Source organism: Montipora foliosa, chromosome 5 (genome assembly GCF_036669935.1).
Source record: "Montipora foliosa isolate CH-2021 chromosome 5, ASM3666993v2, whole genome shotgun sequence".
Classification (NCBI taxonomy): domain Eukaryota; kingdom Metazoa; phylum Cnidaria; class Anthozoa; order Scleractinia; family Acroporidae; genus Montipora; species Montipora foliosa.
This window is the reverse complement of record NC_090873.1, coordinates 27,651,919-27,671,918: the sequence shown is the minus strand read 5'-3', so window position 1 is coordinate 27,671,918 and position 20,000 is coordinate 27,651,919. Positions and strand designations below refer to the sequence as shown.

At 38.2% G+C, this 20,000-nt stretch overlaps 1 protein-coding gene across 2 annotated transcripts in view; it reads right to left on the bottom strand.

Moving 5' to 3' along the window:
• Positions 1 to 19,070, bottom strand: part of LOC138003853 (mRNA-capping enzyme-like) — a 40,848-nt gene extending 21,778 nt beyond the window's left edge. Inside the window, exons 1-9 of one of the 2 annotated variants that reach the window (XM_068850128.1) lie at positions 18,865 to 19,070; positions 16,380 to 16,489; positions 13,526 to 13,629; positions 11,982 to 12,070; positions 10,972 to 11,047; positions 5,240 to 5,270; positions 4,384 to 4,602; positions 3,322 to 3,422; positions 2,666 to 2,767 (exon numbers count right to left, since the gene is read on the bottom strand). In XM_068850128.1, coding sequence (XP_068706229.1) covers positions 2,666 to 2,767; positions 3,322 to 3,422; positions 4,384 to 4,602; positions 5,240 to 5,270; positions 10,972 to 11,047; positions 11,982 to 12,070; positions 13,526 to 13,629; positions 16,380 to 16,489; positions 18,865 to 18,919 — 887 coding nt within the window. In that variant the 5' untranslated portion in view covers positions 18,920 to 19,070. The remainder of the gene's footprint in view (positions 1 to 2,665; positions 2,768 to 3,321; positions 3,423 to 4,383; positions 4,603 to 5,239; positions 5,271 to 10,971; positions 11,048 to 11,981; positions 12,071 to 13,525; positions 13,630 to 16,379; positions 16,490 to 18,864) is intronic. The other variant, XM_068850129.1, reaches the window with a different exon arrangement.
• Positions 19,071 to 20,000: the final 930 nt, after the last annotated feature.

The following is a 20,000-nucleotide window of genomic DNA, read 5'->3' as shown; positions in this document are numbered from 1 at the left end:
GATTCACCCATAGTAAATATTTGGCCAGTTGGCCAGTTGACCAAGACGATAAACCAGTAACATGGCAAGGATGTGTTCCAGTAGCCAGTAACTTAGGGCGACAAAACATATTTTCATCCATTTAAACAATCTATTAGTCAGTACTGAAAGTTCCTCCAAAACAAAGAATGTTCAGTTTGCATCACTGGAACAAGCTGCAAGAACTTAGTATTTATTTCGACACCCTTTTTTGTTGATAATCATCTTCTCAACGATCAGCTCAAATTCCAAGCAGATCAGTGGTCAGTAGAGAGATTGGTTAGCTCAGTTGCATTGCTTGAGCCGCGACTACCGTGAAGGAAGGCTTGGGTTCAAACTCCAGTCAGACCAAACTGCGCGACATTAGGGTCTTTAAATAACCGAGGCAAAAAAGTGTTGCTTCTGTACTGGCATCCACAAATGGATAGACTCTCCAGTCTAAACAACACTACAGTGTGGGTCTCATCTCACAACGCTTCAATGCTCATAACCCTGTGAGACGTTAAAGAACCCACACAATAATCGCAAAGGGTAGGGCAGTTGAGTGCCAGTATTGTGGTTTGTCCTATGGGGTACATCTCAGGGTTTTCATTTGAGGCCGAAGGCCGCATGTTTCTTGCAGTTGCCTACTAGGTATTTGTATGTGCCTTCTTGTTGTAAGTCTTGAAAGGTGGTGTGTAGATCAATCTAGATGTTTTCGGTTCCCTTTTTTTGAAGGTAGCTTTGGCATTTTGTCTGGTCCGAACTCCATTTTTATATCATCACTGAAGCCTTTTACGATGGTCAGAAGGCCAGTTTGTTCTTGGTCATTCTTGGCATACGTTTTGAGGTCATCCATATTTAATAGATGATTAATATCTGGTGTCGTTATTATTATTATTATTATTATTATTATTATTATTATTATTATTATTATTATTATTATACTACGGTACTCTTTTTAGGATCCTTGCTGATCCTAAAAGAACGGTCTTCTGCATTGTATGGACCTTAAGCCCAACGTGGATATCTGCCAAATACTTTTCCTTCTTGGCTGTGAAACTCCCCAATGCCCCTATGACAATCAGAGTGATTACAACTTTCTTCAAGTGCCAGAGGTTTTAATCTCAATTGCTAAGTCCCGGTATTTTGTCGACTTTTTCGTTCTCCTTCAGAGCGATTCTGCAATCACCCGGGCACGCTACGTCAATAATATGGCATATCTCGTTGGTCTTGTCAACAAATGCAATGTCGGGTCTGTTGTGTGGCATCTTCTTGTCAGTCTGGATAGTGAAATCCCACTAAATCTTTACATTCGTGTTTTCCACTGGTTCTGGGGAGTGCTCATACCACTTATCTCCACAGTCAACTCCATAGTGCTTCCAAAGGTCGCCATGGGTACCTTTGGCCACATTGTCATGACGGCGCTTGTATTCCATCTGGGCTACAATGTAGCTTTGGACATTCACTTAGTATGTGATTTATGGTCTCATCATTTTTCTAGCATAATCTGCACAAAGGATCCTTCTGGGTCTTGTCTATCTTCGCCTTGATAGCATTTGTTCGGAGCGACTGGCTCTGTGCAGCCATAATAAGTCCCTCAGTGTTATTATCATTATTATTATTATTAATCTAATTCCACAAAAAGATGACCCTTTGTAAAGTTACAAGTCCCGAAGGTAAGCTGTAGCCTACTGTACAGCCTCAGCCTTTCCTTAGAGCACTTTCCTTAGCAGTCTTCCCGTTCCAAGTAATGCTGCCTTCTGTAATAATTCAACCTTAACAGTGGCACTAATAATTATTATAAGTGCTGTTTAAGATTTTTCAGAATCATGCCAAGTGCACCTACTACCACAGGCACAACATAAGCCTTGGTTTTCCACAATCTTGTTATTTCTCTCTTGAGATCTTGATACTTTTTAATCTTTTCTTTCTCTTTTTCAGCTATCATTATCATTATTATTAATTATATATTACATATTATTATTATTACTGTTATTATTACTATTATTATTATTATTATTATCATCATTATCATTATCATTATCATTATTATTTATGGCAGGAGTGGGCAACACTCCAAGCCCATCTGAATTTTTCAAGCACAACTTGTCCCAAGTAATACTGGTACTTTAAAATAATTTTAGGATACTGTAAACACCCGCAGATAAGCCGCACCCTGAATTTAGCAGCTCAAATTATGGAAAACGTGTTTTGAATGAAATCAAAAGAAATCCAAAGTCCAGTCTTTAGAAGTCCTCTTCATCCACTGTTCATGGAACGTAAATTCACTATTAACATTGCAACAGAAACACTTCAGAGTCTTACCACAATTTTAGCACTTTAAAATGAACATCGTTTCTACCAACTTTGACACATGATTGATCTTTTTCTGGTATTTGTTGACAGGAATTTCTTCAGTCAACGCAATTTTTCCATGGATTTTTGCATTACAACAAGAATGTGGCTGGAAAATTGGTAGCTTAGTAACCAGGCATTAGATGTTCCTGCAGATAAGCTGCACTCCCGCTTTCTTGCAAAAAGTTTTTGGAAAAAAGGTACGGCCTATCTATGGGTGTTTGCGGTACTTGCAGAGATTCGCACATGGAACAAAGGTGTGACATAATTATTATGATATATTACGACTAAAAGAAAGGAGAGCTCTCACCTGACACCATCAGCTTTCCAACTCACTCTGTAGGGTTTTTCATGTAGGAGCTTTATGTTTTGTACATCCATCGATACCGGCTGACTTCCAGGAAAGCCACCGCTGTAAACAGAGGGGAAAAACATCAGGCACTGCAATCCATTGAAATAAATACTTCCAGTTTGAATTTCAAAAGTTCTTGAGTGCCGATAGACCCTTAACAATAACAATAAATAATAATAACAATAACAATTGAGACTATTGATAACTATTCAGATAATAATTATGCAATGTGTCAACAGCATCAACACACTGTGCTTACGATATACAGCAATTACCATTGTTGTCAGTTATGCACAGTACCCACTAGAACCTTCTCTTTTAAGTTGATGAAGAAGGAGACAATATGGACTAGTGAAGTAATTGTGCATTATACACGAAAGTCCATCACTCAGTCTGGAATTTCTCAAATAAAAACAAACAACTCTCACATACATGTATTGGGCTTCCAATTTTTATTTCAAGTCAATTATCCAAAACTAACTAGTAAGCACTTTTAATTTTTGAACATTGCATTTAACATTAAATAAAAGTGATTATTACGGACAATAATTGTCACATAGATACTCTGAATAAGGAAATAGAAGAAGATACATGTGTAAAATAATTCTTACTACCTTTCCCATGAGCACATTTTCTCACAGATCTCTTGGATTTCCTCTCTTTTCGGGGACTGCACAACCTCCACACCATCCACTTCTTCCACGAACTTTGCTTCCTATTGATTTTATAGAATAATTAATTTATTAGAAGAACACACTTAAAGTTCAACACAAAGAGATGGTGAGTTAAGCACCACAGATTTTTAAAAGCATGCTGAAAACCGAAGCAGTGTGGCCCAGTGGTTAGGGTGCTTGCCTTGAGATCCGGATATCCCGGGTTCAAGACCCATTCTAATCACTCGTTGAATTTGTTCCTGGTAGTCCCTGGTTCAACTTCCCAGCTGCACTTGTAAATAGCCAACTGGTTTGCCTCCGGCCAGTTGGGATTCTCAACAGTTGTTGTTATTGTGTTCTGTCATTTCGTTGATTGTGTTTCATTGGCCCTGAAAAGTCCCTATGGGGAGCGGTCAATTAAGTATTTATTGTATGTACATGTATTGTATTGTAAAACCAGTAATAATGTTAGTCACCAGCTTTTGAACTTTTCTGGTGACACTGGTTTGCCAGCAAAAGAGAGAAAGAAATCAAGACCAGTGCCATTGTTACAATGTACATGTATGTTCTGCTTCTACTTAAATTCTGAGAAGATTAATTTCCTTCATCAGTGATGACTCAAGCAAACTTACATAGCAAAGTCTGAGTGCTAATCTGAACAGAAAAAGAACTTTTGACTTTCATACTGTGGGTTATTTTGAATAATATGTCTGTTTAACTGGGATAAAAAATTACCATTTCCTTAACCTTTTCATGCCCAAAAGTGACACTAGATGTTACTCTGTTGAATGCCAGACTTTTTAACTCATCAATGGGGAACCCCTCGGGGGGGAAAGGGTTAACAATGATAAATTAAAAATATTTCTTTGTAAAGCCAGGGAATATCAAAGGAATGAAACATTTTCAAACTAACGACTCTTCTCTTGAGTTTAGACCAAATCAGAACAGAGGACAGCAGTGATTTTTCTGGAGAGGTACACAACAAGGAAAATTCACATGTCCAAGATATTCTGAATCAGTCACCTTTAACCTGGGATCTCGTTTGAATCTCTTCCTACTCCCATCTGGCCGACTCCCATCTTCTGCAGTTTGACCATTCTGGAGTTCATTGTCACTCAAAGCTTCTTCCTCCTCAAGACACCAATCAGGGAGCTCTGGAGCAGCAACAACTTCCCTTGAGTCTCCATAGCGACTGACAAGGTCTTGCAGGTAATGGGATTTATAGATACCTGGTGGTCGACACTACAAGGTATATTACAATTATATTACTGTTACATGTACAATAAGGAGGAAGAGTGGTTGGGACACTACATGTAGGCTTGAGCATATCCAATACGACATGTCTATAGTATTCTAGGGGTGAGGGAAGATTAGGTCTGGGTTAGGGTTTGGGTTAAGGTTAGGGACTCTTTCTGATGACAACAAGGAAATGAAGATCACAATAATTTTAAATTACTGTTTTGGTCAACTCTGATCTTAAGGTTCTTAGGACTAGTTCCACTCTTACAACTTCATGTAGTTGGAATTGGTCTGCCGGGATCACCCGGTTGAATTAAACCCTTTGGTTGGTGCTTAATGGCAAACCATTGATCTGCCTCCCACCAGCTGGGATTCTCTCCAGAGGTTATATTTAGCAATAATTACAACAAAAATATTTGCCATTGTTGTTTCATAGGCAGCAGAAACATGGACTCTTACAAAGAATCAAGAGAATCGGTTGGATGGCACATACCTGTACTTGTACAGTGTAAAGGAGGAGGTTGACGAGGACCGCAATGATTTACAACACATTGTCATTTTTATAAAATTAATGGAACACAATGGCAACCTCCCTCCAGTGTCAGAGAAGTTAACATTGTGTAGTACTGTAAGCACAAACCTGGGCAAAGCTCTGTATTGCTGCCTCAACACTGTAAATATATCAAAAAGAAAAACAACACATCTTTAAACCACGTTGTCATTTTAATACAGTTTAATGCTACAGAATAGGCAACATGGAATGATACTAACAAATTTAAGTTCATACATACATGTATGTTGTATATAGAGAATAGGGAAATTAAGCAACAACAAGAAAATGCCTATGGCAAAACAATGCCACGCAGCAAGAGCATTACTGGTTTTAAACAAAATTAATTGTGCAGGCAGCATGCATTTTAGTGCATTCTTTGTCATGCTTCACAAAACAACGACATGAAATGACCAATTGTCAGGCTTTAACCACAATGTGAGCGGACAACAACGAAACCTTCATTTTCTACCTTAAGGTTACAGTAGACCTTCGCAGGTGTCCTTTGCGAACAACCTTTTTAACATGCTTTGTGAGGTGCACCAGCCATAAACCGTACAACCAATGAAAATTCATGAAATGCACTTTCCAGGGAATATATTTTCTTTTTCAGTTTGTCGAATCAACAGATTAGAGCAGGGTCCAAGAACCTTGAGTGCCCGATGTCTCTCTGATCGCATTTATCTGATACATGTATTAAATTATAATGCAAAGGATAGCAGCCTTCTGTATGATGTCATTCACAAGACGTTTATTGTCAAAACCCTGCGCGGCATTTTTCAATGATATTTTGATTCATTGCTTGGAAAACTTTTGCATCAAATAGGGAAGATATCGTTGATGTCACCTATAGTCATAATTCTTCATGTGCCAACCAGAGTCTCATTGGTTGACAAAAAGGTTCCTTTGTTCGTGTGGTTGGCAAATTTGAATACCAGTAACAAAAGCATTGTTTGTGAAAAAATATCTTCCCTATATGCCTATCAAAAAATTAATGATAATGGTAACATCCAAGGCCATTGCAGAAATTCAATTTTGAAAAACGGAAATTGCTCACACTGTATTTTAGGTGGATACATGTACATGTATCTTGGGAGTCCTCAGGCCAAATTTCACGAATTTTAGGATACACTTGAGTAAAAACGAACAACGGTTTTTTTCGCTTCCAAAGGTTTCCAAACTTTTCACGGCCTTTTATCCACCACATGTTTGTGTGGTATTTGTGGGAAGCCAGTAATGACAAATTCAGTGTTGTGGGTGAAATGCGGGAAATTGATTCATGGAAAATGCGTGAAAGTAAAGAGGGTGACCCCGAGGTTGGGGAGGGATTTTGTGTGTGGAAGATGCAAGGAGCAAGTTGATGGATTAGTGGAACCGACAGAGGAGTTGTGTGAAGAGGTGGAAACGGTGAGAGATTTCTGTTATATGGGGGATAGGGTGAATGCAAGTGGTGGTTGCGAGGCAGCTGTGACAGCAAGAGCAAGAATTGGCTGGGTGAAGTTCAGGGAATGCGGAGAGTTGCTAAACTCAAAAAGGTTCTCACTGAAGATGAAAGGAATGGTATATCGGAGTTATGTAAGATTGGCAATGTTATATGGAAATGAGACATGGTGTATGGGGGAAAATGAGATGACAATTTTGAGAAGGACAGAGAGAGCAATGGTGAGAGCAATGTGTGGTGCAAAACTGATGGACAAGAAGAGGACAGAGGACCTAATGGAGCTGTTAGGATTGAAGAAAACAGTGGTTCAGATGGCAAAGGCGAATGGAGGGAGATGGTACGGGCATGTGTTGAGGAGGGATGATGGGCATTTTCTGAGAAAAGCGTTGGAGTTTGAAGTGAAGGGCAAGAGGAAGCGAGGACGACCAAAAAAGATGTGGAAGATGCAAGTGAAGAAGGAGAGCAAGAGTGTTGGATCGGAGAAAAAGGATTCCATGAATCGAGCGAGATGGAGAGTGGGAGTTAGACAGATTGCTGTCCAAGTGGGGTAAATCCGGCCACCTCTGTTTACGGGGATAAACCCAGATCAAAATTGGATGACGATGATGATGTCAACACTACGAACTCAAGCCTAAAAAAATGGCTCTAAAAATTATAAAATTAATGGAAACAACATGAAAAGAACTTCTTCTTGGTTGTTTGATAGTGTGGAAAACATTCTTATGCAGAGATATTAGGGACCTTTAGATCAGACGAACAGAATGACTGGGAGTACGAGTTTTCCGTACTGAGCATGTGCATAAGGTTTGGAGGCCGACCTTTTTCAAAGTGTGTGCTCAGAATGGAAAACGCCCTCATCCTCCAATCTAAAGGTCCCTATTACAAAAACAGCAGAGACCATAAGCATGTGATAAATATGACAAGAGACATGAACATGTGCAAGTATCTCTCAAGAATTCAAGTATTTTTATTGGCATTTTCATGATTTCTCTTTTACATTGTGGACTAAAATACAATAATAAGTAATCACAGTTTTCCTAAGCTTATTCATTTCAAATTGCACTCAAAATCAAGGATTTCCTATGCTATCAAATCTCGAGAAGGGACAGCAGAATAATTTCATAGCAAATTTGAGGTAAGAATTAAGTACCAGCCTGAGGGTAACAGTTGGAAAAGTATACAAATGAAACAGTCAGTCTGAGGATTTGGTCCATGTGTACAATATTTACAAGAAGAACCACATCGCTTACTACAGTTCTGCGCATATTCCAGGGCCCGACGCAAATTGCATCACAATATGCCACTCACTTCACATAGCATGAGAATAACCGAAGCATAAATTTCTGGCATTATCAACTAATGATTGTGTTATGCAAAGTCAATCAATTTTGCACATAGATTATTCCTTTGCAGCTGTGTGAGTTTGTTCAGACAATTTTGATTTGCTCATTTACATGAAATGTATGGGAATCAGATTCTATGCCGAAATTACAATGTACTGTCATGAGATGGTGCTTAAGCAATAATCAACAAATAAAGAAGCGTTGACTGTGCTCTGTTCTGTTGTAAAGCACGAAGGAAGCGGCTAGAGCACGAAAGAAGTGTAGGGGGAAACACGAACCGATAGGAATCTGAAAACCTGTTGGGAATTTTGTAAATGAAGAACTCCAGCGTGAGGACTTTCTGAGCTTGAAAGAACTGCTGGACCAGGCGACGGCTGAGGTCTTCCATCCAAAGCACTTGACAGAATATCTGAGCAAGCCTTTAACTGACAGCTTCAACAATACCCAAGGAAAAATTCGGAAATTCATCTGCCATTTCTGCGGATGATGGCGTGAGCTTTCGTTTGTTTCGTGCTTTGTACTCTCACCAATGAGAGCGTGTGTTATATAGCAACTTTATTATAATAAACAAATAAACACACAAAAATGCAATTTCAATAAAAATTTTAAAATTCTTCATAGCAGAGCTCCTCGCGTGCACGGAGCACCATAGTTAAGAAAATATGGTAACCCATCGATGTGAGTAACTTTGATTTTATAAATAGCCATGACGTCATTGACTGTCCGTACGTACGTCCACCCCTCCATGTACATGTATGCCAATGTGACCACCGTTTACAGCATATATCTTTGATACTGGACATCCATGTTATGATCAATTGACATCTGTCAAAACAAGGTATCCGCTGACCAGTGTCACGTGACCATGTCATGGGCTCAAGCTTAGAGCTCACCGAGGTCAGTTGTTTTTTGAAGTTGACCGCTGACCAGCTACTGGTTTTTGATTAGATTGCAGTTTCAACCAACATGTAGGTTAACTCACCTAAAGGTACCTGGGAAACAAGGCTTCATTTTTCGTGAGCTTTCTGTGGCTTGATGCAGCTACACGGCCATACTGTGTCACCTATAGTTCTTACACAGTCAACGATTTTCGTGTTCAGGTAGAAAACAGTTTGGAAAATGTTTTCTTTCTGCATTTTTCGCTGGTTTCAATTGAGTTTGACATATCATGATTATATAGCTGTGGTCCACACTGGTGGCTACGCAGTTATTCAAGTCAAGCATCGGAGGGATATAAACCTAAAGCTGAGTGTTTATTTTTAATTTGTTTAGAGCTGCTTTTTTCTCTGTATGGCAATTTTTGGCAGATCTTTAAAAGTTCTGATAAGGTTGGGGTTGTTCCATTTTTTATCCACACCCTCCTCTAAGAATGGCTGGTTTCTGCAATGGGGGCTTCGGATTTTTCCTTCAAAAAAGCTGACAACATTTGGACTCCTCATTTCATTTTTCAAAGGGTGCCAACAAAAACATCAAGGGTACGGATTTCAGCCATCCTTAGTGGGGGAGCGGATAAAAAACGGAATGATCCTTGCATGATGCCTGGAGGACCTATGACTAGAATAGAAACGAAAGGAGAGAGAAAGAGAACGACAACGACAAAACAGAATACAGTTATAATAGCTCATACTTTGTTGGAAGAAGTTAATCCACAAATTCTTTCCTTGGGCACTAAACGTTTGTTAATTTTACGGATGCGTCATTTAAAGTGGATGCGTATTTTTAAAAGTGGTTTACTGGTAATCGGTTTTCCTTTGTTCAGGAATGAACCTCTAATTTTTATTCTCAACTGGAATTAAATAACAATCATCTGTTTTGCTCTAAATGCGAGTGAACAAGTGCTTTTTTAATCCGTTTGCCCGACTGTTTTTCGATGTGCCTTGGCAGTAACAAGACAATTTTGCTCTTATGTTATAAACACGTAATCACAATGAGTTCTCGTAAAATTACGGGGAAATTTCACTAGCTTGTGTTTTCAGAAGTTTGTTTAAAGCACCCTAAGGTAATTAAGTGTTGGAGCGGATCTTGTTTGAAGTTCGTAATTTCTTAGTTGCATTGCCATATTTTGCCGATTCTTGTTCCAAGCCAAACTGGTATGTTTCAACGAAATACATCAAAATGTGAATGATCTTGTTTTCATAGATAAAGTGGCATAAAGTACATCAGTAAAAAACTCTTTTTTTGACCTTGAATTGAAAAATATTTTTGATGGTTTTTAGTATTATTGTAGCGTGAGTCCTATTTGCTGGCTATTGACAGTGGACTCTGAAATGGTTTCTTTCCTTTTCCATTCACTCGCTGAGGGTGTGGTTGTTTTCTTTTAAAACTCATGTGGTTCAAGAAAAATTCATTGCCAAACTGGTGAATTCCAAAGCAAATGTCACTCAAAAAACCGATATCACACTCACGCTTCGTGATTCATGCAATATCGGTTTTTAGCGTGAAATTTACCGTGGAATTCACTAGGCAATGAATTTTCTGTAGAACAAAGCAAAGAAAATGGTTTAATTAAGCAGCAACCGGAAACACCAAAACGCAGACAATTCAAAACCTTATATTTTCACTTTTAACCCTACGGGCAGTAAGAATGCAGTTAATAATCAGGGAGCTCCGTTTTTAGGCTTGGCTAAATCTACATTGTACATGTATATATTATGTACTGAACAAGCAACGATTTCATTGAAACATCGACCGTTTGGTGGAAAATTCGTAATGCAAACATTGTCCATCATGTGTAGTACTGGGGTATTTGACAAATGAGGGGTTTAGTTTCTGAGGAAACTGTAGTACTGCATTGATGGTAATTTAAACATAAAAATTTGGTTTTAATATCAATTAAGAAGAAGAAAAAGGCAATCAACCAGTGTAAGAAAGATTGTTAGCTGACATTGCAAGGCTTGGCCCTTCCTTTGGAGCAAATTTACAAAGGGTTAATGCTTAAAATTCCAGCTCACAAATCCATCTTATGGAAGTTAATTTACCTCCACCAACTGATTTCAATATTATTGGAAAAACCAAATTTACATATTATAGTATCACACCTCCAATCATCCCTTTCAACGAGATACGCTATGATTAGAAATCCAGTCCTGTTAAAACCATGGGTACAATGAACACCTGAAACAAATTGAAACAAATCATGCAGGACCATCCAAAACAATTATACTCATGCAAAAAGTTTACATCAGAAGTCACCAAGGTTTGTAGTCAAGTACCACTAGAACTGACAGGAAAAAATTTATTACAAATGTACAACTGTAGATGAATACATGTACCGGTAGCCAACTGACCACAGCTTATTAGTCAATAGTCGTACATGTATATTTAACACAAATATTCTACAAGGACGCTCTGGATATGAAGTGATAGTTAACCAACGAGGCACATACTGTAGTGCCGAGTTGGTTATAATCATTTTACATGTATATCCAGCAAGCCTGTGTAGAATAATAATTATTATTGTTTTATAAAAAACTCCAGGATCAACAACTCTCCTTTGGTATTCCCGGGGGTAGTATTGTCGACTAAAACATCCATTTCTGCCTCAGTCAATTCTGGTCCAAACCGGCTTTTGCCAGAGCTGCAAAAATGTTTTCAGTACCATATTAGGTACAGCAGGTATAATGAACTGATAGCCTGTGTCTGGCGAGCCAATGAAAAATGCTGGAAATGTGATATCTGTAATTCAATTTTTAATAATACTGTAGTCAATAGTAAATGTAGTAGGCCCTCATTTCCTCTTTGTTGTCTAGTTTTGCCGTTCAGCGTTCAATGAAGCTAACAGTTTGTAAAAGCACCAACAAGGTACATTTCCGGACTGTTTTTGGTAGCTGTACATCTCATACATGTATCTTTAGTTCGTTAGTTCTGTTATTTTAATGGACTTTGTTCTTTTTCTTTCCATAGGAATAAGAACTGTTCTGGTGCAGATTTTGTGCCATCAGAGTAAGTGCTTCATGATGAAATGAAGGTAGAGTGCCGGTATATCAACTGCAGCTTAAAGCTCCCACTGGGTGTCTTGTCACAAAATATGAACATACATTAATTGTACCTATTAGTTGGCCAGGGTTTTGGTTAAAATACTGATCACAAATGTTGATAAAAACGTTGACTTGTTCTTGTGTTGGAGTTTCACCATGTCTGTGAAAAAAAATTCGGAAACTCATTTGCGGAATGACAAGAATGTGAACTACATGTACATGATTGTAGTGTACGTATTCTAGGATTGCAGGCTGCTAAAAATGTCCTAAAGACCAGCAATAATGCCAGCTATAGGTTCTGGAACTTTCATCACATATAATTTGCCTGTAAAACGAGAAAACATTTTGGTGCCCAGAACCAACTAATTTGCCACATTATCCTTTAATCACAAAACTGGGAATGAAAAGGAGACAGTTGAAATCACTGGTTTAAGACCAGGCTCAAACTAATGTTGATCTGTTTCATGCATGTGCTGTGGTTCAAATATTAAATTTTTCTGGTTTAAATTTTTTCTTTGTCAAAAATTATTCATTATCATAATCAGACAAAGGAAAGTCAAAATTGAACTGGTTTTAAAAAATTTGAACCAGGAAAAATTTGAAACACTACATATGCACCAAACCTAATTTATTTAATACGTTCAATACACGAAAAATAAGACACGTGAATGAAATAAAATTAATATAATTGGAATGATATGCCATGCTATCCAGCCAATATAATTTTTAAGTCCTTGACCTTCTGAAATTCATCCAATCAGATCACTATGATAAGCATTGCAAATCTCCATAACAAAAACAAGCAGTCGAGAAGCCTGTCGGTTGACGGTACATGTACATGTAGGCCTTTAAGTTACTAATAGGCACGTGAAAGTTATTTCGGTGGAGCTGGGTGCTGTATGGAATACCGGTACGTAATGATTATCACTTATTCGGAGTGGTCCACTCTGACCATGAAATGAGTTTTTTTCCCTTTATAGTTTTCAATAATTTTTTTTCCTGATATTCAGATCCCTACACTGTACGTGTAACTGTACTAAAAAAAAAAGCTAAGCTATGGTATGCCTCTGATCATCCCTGACTACATTAAAATAAAAGAACCAAAATCTTAAAGTGATCTTAAAGGGGCAGTGTCACGCTATTTTAGTCAAACTTCAAAACACTAAAAGAAGTCTTTGCATCAATGAAGACCACACAATAATGCGGTAGTTTTGTTACCAATAACCATCGAACTGCACTGAAGCTATATTCTTTGTTGTTTTCAGCCATGGATGGAGAAGATAGAAATGGATTGAAACTTGAAAAAAACTTGAACTCAATGTCTTCAGAAAGTCACCACAAATTTAATTTAAATACCAATAGCTCTTTGTGCCATAAATACATTTCATATCTTCTCAGTGGGTTTTCAGGAATGTTGTACATCTGAGCTAAAGTACTAATTAAATTTAGATTTTTACCCAGTTTTGACCTAAAAACGACATAATTATTTAGCATGACAGTGCCCCTTTAACTCCACCATGCAAGTCATTGATTTCAAATTCAATACATGAATTAAAGAAAATACAGTATGAACAAAACAATAACAGTCATTATTCATTAATTTCACTTAACTAACCCCTTGCATTTCAACTTAACATGGTGGATTCCAGTCTTTTCCACGTCCAATTTGTCATAAAAACGTGTTGTGTTTGTCAAGTCAATCATTAATCCTAGTCTCACCTGTCAATAGAGTGTTATAACAATAATAATTAGAATCATTGTAATCATTGTAAAGGTCAATTTGAATTCATCATCAAGATCAGGTTGCGGTGAGGTGTCTGAGAGACTGCTGGACACGCATGTTTACACAAAGAGAGAAGGCAGACATGGTAACCAGAGAAAAAAAATATATTTTTTGGGGTTAGAAGCACTTAAGTTTAATATTACTGTTCAATTCAAATCGAGTTTTAAAGTAATTTGCCTTGGAAGCTTCTTTTGTTTCGTTAAGTTTGTTATTATACATGTATTTCTTGTACTCGCTGACTTTGTTTGGGTCATTTGGGTCATTAGGAGGTGCAGTGTGGCCCAGTGGTTAGGGCGCTTGCCTTGAGATCCGGGGATCCCGGGTTCAAGACCCGCCCTGACCACTCATTGAATTTGATCCTGAATTTGCCTCCGGCCAGTTGGGATTCTTAACAGTTGTAGTTGTTGTGTTCTGTTGTTTCAGTGATTGTGTTTCATTGGCCCTGAAAAGCCCCTATGGGGGAGCGGTCAATTAAGTATGTATTGCATTGTATTGTACTTCAAAAATGAGTTGCAAAAAGCTTTAATTTGTCTTTCTTAATTGATTTGAGAATAGTGGTCATCATCCATGGCTTCCTTTACTTTTTTTGTTTGAAAGCTTCCTTAGTGGAGCATGTTTATCCATTATTTGCTAGCGCAGGGATCCACATTCGCAGTCGTTCGGTCGTCCCAGACGACTAAAAACCCGCCCGGACGAGTATAAGAACTCCAAAAGTCGTCTGTTGGACGAGTGATGTTTTAATAACTTTTTATGAATGCCATCAAATGTTATAATATAGAATGTACTTTCATTCTGATCGCTTTTCATTCAATGGAAACTTCAAGAAAATAAGGAATAAACAAGCAGCTTTTCTCAGCAACGAGATCGCAAGTTTGGGCGCCATCTTTGACCACGAGGTATTTTCCTTCAAACGATTGCAGGCTCAATTTTCATGTACATGCATCTACATGTAGCCGCTGGCATGGTTGTTAGCAAGTTGTTTAACAAAGAGCAAAGGGTGACTTGTGGTCTCGGCTGAGAATGTGGAGTAATAGTTACAAGGTGTGTCGCCACCTCCAGTAAAAAGGTAAACAAGTGGAGCAGAACATGCTGCTTACAAACAGGAAAACACAAAATCTTGATTGCAGGAGCGTCAAAACTTTGGGTCTTTGAATCGTAACTTTGTAAGCTACAGCTGTACATTCAAGTACATTTTGCAGCGGCAGAAATGGATCACTGTAAATCGTGTTCCCATGGTGCAAATAACAACATACTCCAGAGTCAAAATTATTGACGAGTGTGTAAAATAAAACATGAATGCTAAGTTACAACTAATAATAATTTTATTTTATCGACCATTTGCTATACTTCCGCATTTTTGCCCGGGCAGCCCAAAATTTGGCCAGGAAAGTATATCAGGAGACACACTTGCCCGGCGGACAACTTTGATAAAAATGAATATGGATCCCTGCTAGAGGGTTTCGACAAAAGCGTTCATACAGTGTACTTTCATTGACGTCCTCTCCTACTGTTTAAGACCAGCAAAATTGGTTTCTGAAATCTCTTTAAGTAAAATCTTTGTTGAAATCGGAGGAGTCTCTGAAGAGAAATGTTCCATTTGTTTCTGGAAATTTGTGCACCATGATGCACAACACTGGAAGGTGGACCGAAACACATTGTACCCGCTATTGTACATGTACATGTAAACAAAATACCATTATTTTAATACTTTTGGGGAGTGTTAGTATAAATGTGATCAATAATTATTAGTGTCTTGCTATGGTCACTAATACAGGTGGCCTTGATTATAATAAGCTTAAAGCCCAAAAGCACTTCAAGGTAATCTGCTGAACATACAGTACCATGCAAAAGTAAGTTGACAGTCTCTTTTGAGTCTCGATTCATGACTCGATCCTCGATTCTCCTGAGAATCGAGGATCGAGGAAAGACAATCAAGAATCGAGTTGAAGGAATCGAGAATTTAATGAGCTGGTCACTTGACTGATTCCTCGATAGACTAATAGCACAAATGCAACTGGAAATACGAATAAAAGAAAAGCCTGCCAAAGTTTCTCGGAGAATCTTGTTCAGGAGTAATGCAGAAAAGCGAGCGAGTTTAGCCCTCTGGTTGCTGAAATTGGGAAAAAATCACAAAAAACGACACTCTTCTGTGCAATTGCGGAGGAGCTAATTATCCTTTGGCTGTATGATCGAAGCGTACTCAACAGTCACACGGACCGTAAACAGTCTTCGATATCATTGGACCGGCGAGGTATTTCAAGTTTACTCCGTATGCTTGTAATCGAGAGCACGATCTGCCCGACAATTCAGCTGTACCCTACAATTCAGCTTGTTAGTGAAAATTACTTCCGTAGTACATTGTGTATTTTGAGAGACGAAAGTCTTTGAAACTACATGACTGTATTCTGTGCGATTGCAGAGGAGATAATTGTTCTTCATCTGAATGATCGAAGCATACTCGACAATCATATGGACTACAAAATAAAAAAAAATTAAATGCTTTCTTTATAGTGGAAGTACACATAGGTATCAAGCTACCTGTAGTTTACAGGCACTCCACTGTTAACAACTTGAAGATGAAAGTAACAATTCAAACTTAACAGAAACATTAACAGAAACTTAACAGAACTTAACAGAAACATAATAATAATATTATGCAGGTGTTTACTGTACATTTATATCCCACCTTAAGTGACTGCAGATATGCAAACAACATTGGCAGTTGAAATCGATTTGCCTCAGGGATGTCAACATCATAACGAGGTCCCAGTGGTGTTTTAAATGCAAGGAATTTTTCTGAAAAAGAATCCCTAAGGTTAATAAAAACTGTCAATCGCTTTAAAGACAATCTTCAAAATCAATGTCCAATTCAGTCAATTCTCAGTCTACTCTATCAAAGGGGACACTGGTCACACAATCTTGATCTTCAAGGAAAACCTTGATAGCTGGTCCTGACCAAATTTCCCAAACGTTTCTTATGAGGAGCACATGTATCTCATTAGAATGGATAAAGGAAACTTTTATCCAACTATCAACAGAAAACATTCCTCAAAAGCCATATACCACAATGCAATTCTTTGTACTATCAATGGCTATGGGCATAGAACATTAACATGACTATTACATTTCAGTGTTACTGACATTTACAAGAAAGTTAGAGAGTTATTTGCCTTAGAGATAATTATACAGAGCCGCTGAAGATACATGTAAGCAACCAACACAAATGCAAAATTCAAGCACACAATACAGCAAGTTCCAAGAAGTTCCAAAATAAACTGTGCGCATTAAAATATCAGCCTTTGTTTTATGACACCATGGATTAACGTGGCTTACGAATATAACACAACCTCATCGCCTACAAACACAAAACTCCATATGCTATACAGTGCCTTTCCATACTTTCCACAATAAAATTCAAATTACTCGCAAAAAAGCGAAGAAAACAGTCAAGAATCAAGAAATCATGCACTCCTTTGATAAGAAGTTCTTGCATGTTCAGACCCGAAAGCCTTGTTTTCGCACCTTCTGAAACTAACACCGATGAGATGTGGGCTCAACTGTAATAACTCTAGTTTGATTGTCCACTACACCACACTGCTGTCCTAAGTTAAAATAGATGCGCTTGGTTTCTGAGGAAAGGAAACAAAACTTAGTGGTGTTTTGTTTCCGGACTGAGCAGCTGTGAGAATGACGAGAAATATGCCGCATTCGAGCTCAATCCCCCGGCCTGCTTCTTCCATTGTAGGAGTTACCAGGAGTACATATTGGCTGAAGCGAAAAGTGCCATAACACTTTTTGTTTGTCTACCCAAATTTTCTTTGTTTTTACCCATTCATTGCCCTCTGTTTTTGCATATAATGTACTACAGGCAACCCAGTTTACGCTCATGGAGTGTCTAATTTTAAGAACAAGATACATGTACATGCACATAAAGCCTAGTTTTCATATGTCGGGAAAATCCCAGACAGTCGGGGATTTCACAGTTTCCAGATCCAGGCCAGATTTTGCCGAGTAATGGGAAATCGCCAGGCGCTTGTCCCAGATTCTCCCGATGGTGACTTTCGCGGAAAGTGGAAAGTTCGCCAAAAACTGAAAACTTGCAATTTAGAGGATTGGTAATGAGCTAAAGCCATCGCCGATGTCTCGGACGGTACAAATTTGAGTTTTCATATGTTGGGAATGATCGCCAACAATTGCAAAAATCTGGGACATGCCGGGAAAATAGAAACATTTCCTATTTTCCCAATTTGTCCATGACCATCCCAGATTATCGGGGTTGTCTATGACTTATGGTTTTCATTAGTCGGCAAAATCTGGGACAGTCGGGAAACTGTGAAATCCCCGATCGTCTGGGATTTTCCCGACATATGATAACTCGGCTTAAACAAGTAACCTGGTATTCTGTAGGTATTCCAAAAGACCAACAAAGACGATTTTCAGGGGTTGATAACAGCATGCTTGGCTAAATTATAGAATGCAGGACCACTTATTTCCATATCATTGAATAACAATAGTGCTTGTTATGTTCTCGTTCTACAAAAGCTTCTAACTAATTTGCATGTGATGGCCCTGTGTGGCCCTGTATTCTGCAGTTACTCCACATGCTTTTTAAGAGTTACTTCAAATATTCATAAAGTATAAGTTTATATTTTTTCTTAAGGCCCGTTTCAAACGTCGAAGTTTTCATGAGCCGAATCTAATGCAAATGAGTGAAAACAATAGATTTGTCTCATTTGCATTAGATTCGGCAGATGAAAAGTTCGAAGTTTGAAACGGGCCTAAGTTACTTATTGTGAGGTTGTTATGTAGAGTCAAAGGGATATCATTCCAGATAGTTGCAGGATTCAACTTGAGAAGAGATGGCGAAATGATCCCCGAGATTTACCATATTTATGACGAGGAAAATAGTCATGGTAATCACAAATTATTCAGGTCCGTGAAAGAAGTGAGAAGTGAATGCAAAGTGTATGTCAAGGTTCGCAAATTAAATAAGGTTTCAATTATGCTGAGGGTTGATTCCATATAATTTCGCGCAATCTATTAACTATACATTAATTTAATGCATGATGAACGATTTTACTTTTCATAAGGTCGCATTATCGTGGGGCCTCTCAAACTAAGAACACAAAATATAGCAAATAAAGCCTTAACTACTGTAGGATCTTGCAAACCTGCAATTATCTTGCTTTTCCTAGGGCAGTTCATCCATCTTCGTGGAATAGACATTATTCAGAGGGTTCCTTTACCATTTAGCGCATATCTAGTTGAGTTTCAGACAGAAAAGGTCGAATTTCGTGAGGTTTTTCCCCCGACATCATTCCCACATTCGTTTAGTGTTCCGTAATCAAACGAAGGCATTGAAATGCCTCGTTCCCGTGAGACACCGACAACATTAATGGTATATACTCCATGGGAGAATGCCATGAATACACCGGTAGATCATAGTAAGTGCTCACGACAGATTTTTTTTAATTTACTTGATTGAATGTATCCATTGTCCTGATGACGACTGCAAAAGAAATTCTATTTTCGATGTTTTATCCATCAAAACATTTCACTTCCGGCGGGAGTTTCAGACAGAAAAGGTCGAATTTTGTAAGCGAAAACATTGAAAGGCCTCGTTCCCGTGAGACACCGACAACATTAATGGTATATACTCCATGGGAGCATGCCATGAATACACCGGTATATCATCGTACCCTAAGTAAAGAGATAGATCACTTTAAAGTGCTCACGAAAATTTTTTATTTTATTTACTTGATTGAATGTATCCATTGTCCTGATGACGACTGCAAAAGAAATTCTATTTTCGATGTTTTATCCATTAAAACATTTCACTTCAGGCGGGGTACAAGCCCGTGTGATCACAGAAGGGGAACTGGAGATGATTGTCACGACTATTTCGCGCCTTCTGAGTTCTCTGTTGATTTTGACAATCGACGTTGTGTTGTCCTTATCGCATATTTCAAAATTTTCGAATTTCCAGATTTCAAAATTTTAAATTGCAAATTAATGAAGCGGCCAATCTCCAGTCAATATTCCAAAGAAATCTCACCTTTTTAACCTGACATTTCTCAAAAAGCTTTAGTAAATGTAAATTCTGATAGTATTGCTGTGCTGATTGTTGAGGCCCCGTGTTGAGGGGTCTAAGTATCCCGTATCCTAATAATTTTTGGCCTAAATATCCTGTATTCCGTTAATGCCGCAGTTGGGTTTTTTTTAAATATCCCGTATCTCGTCAATTTTCCCCCCAAATATACCGTTCCCCTATACCTATAAAATACCCCGTATCCTGGTAACCCCTAAT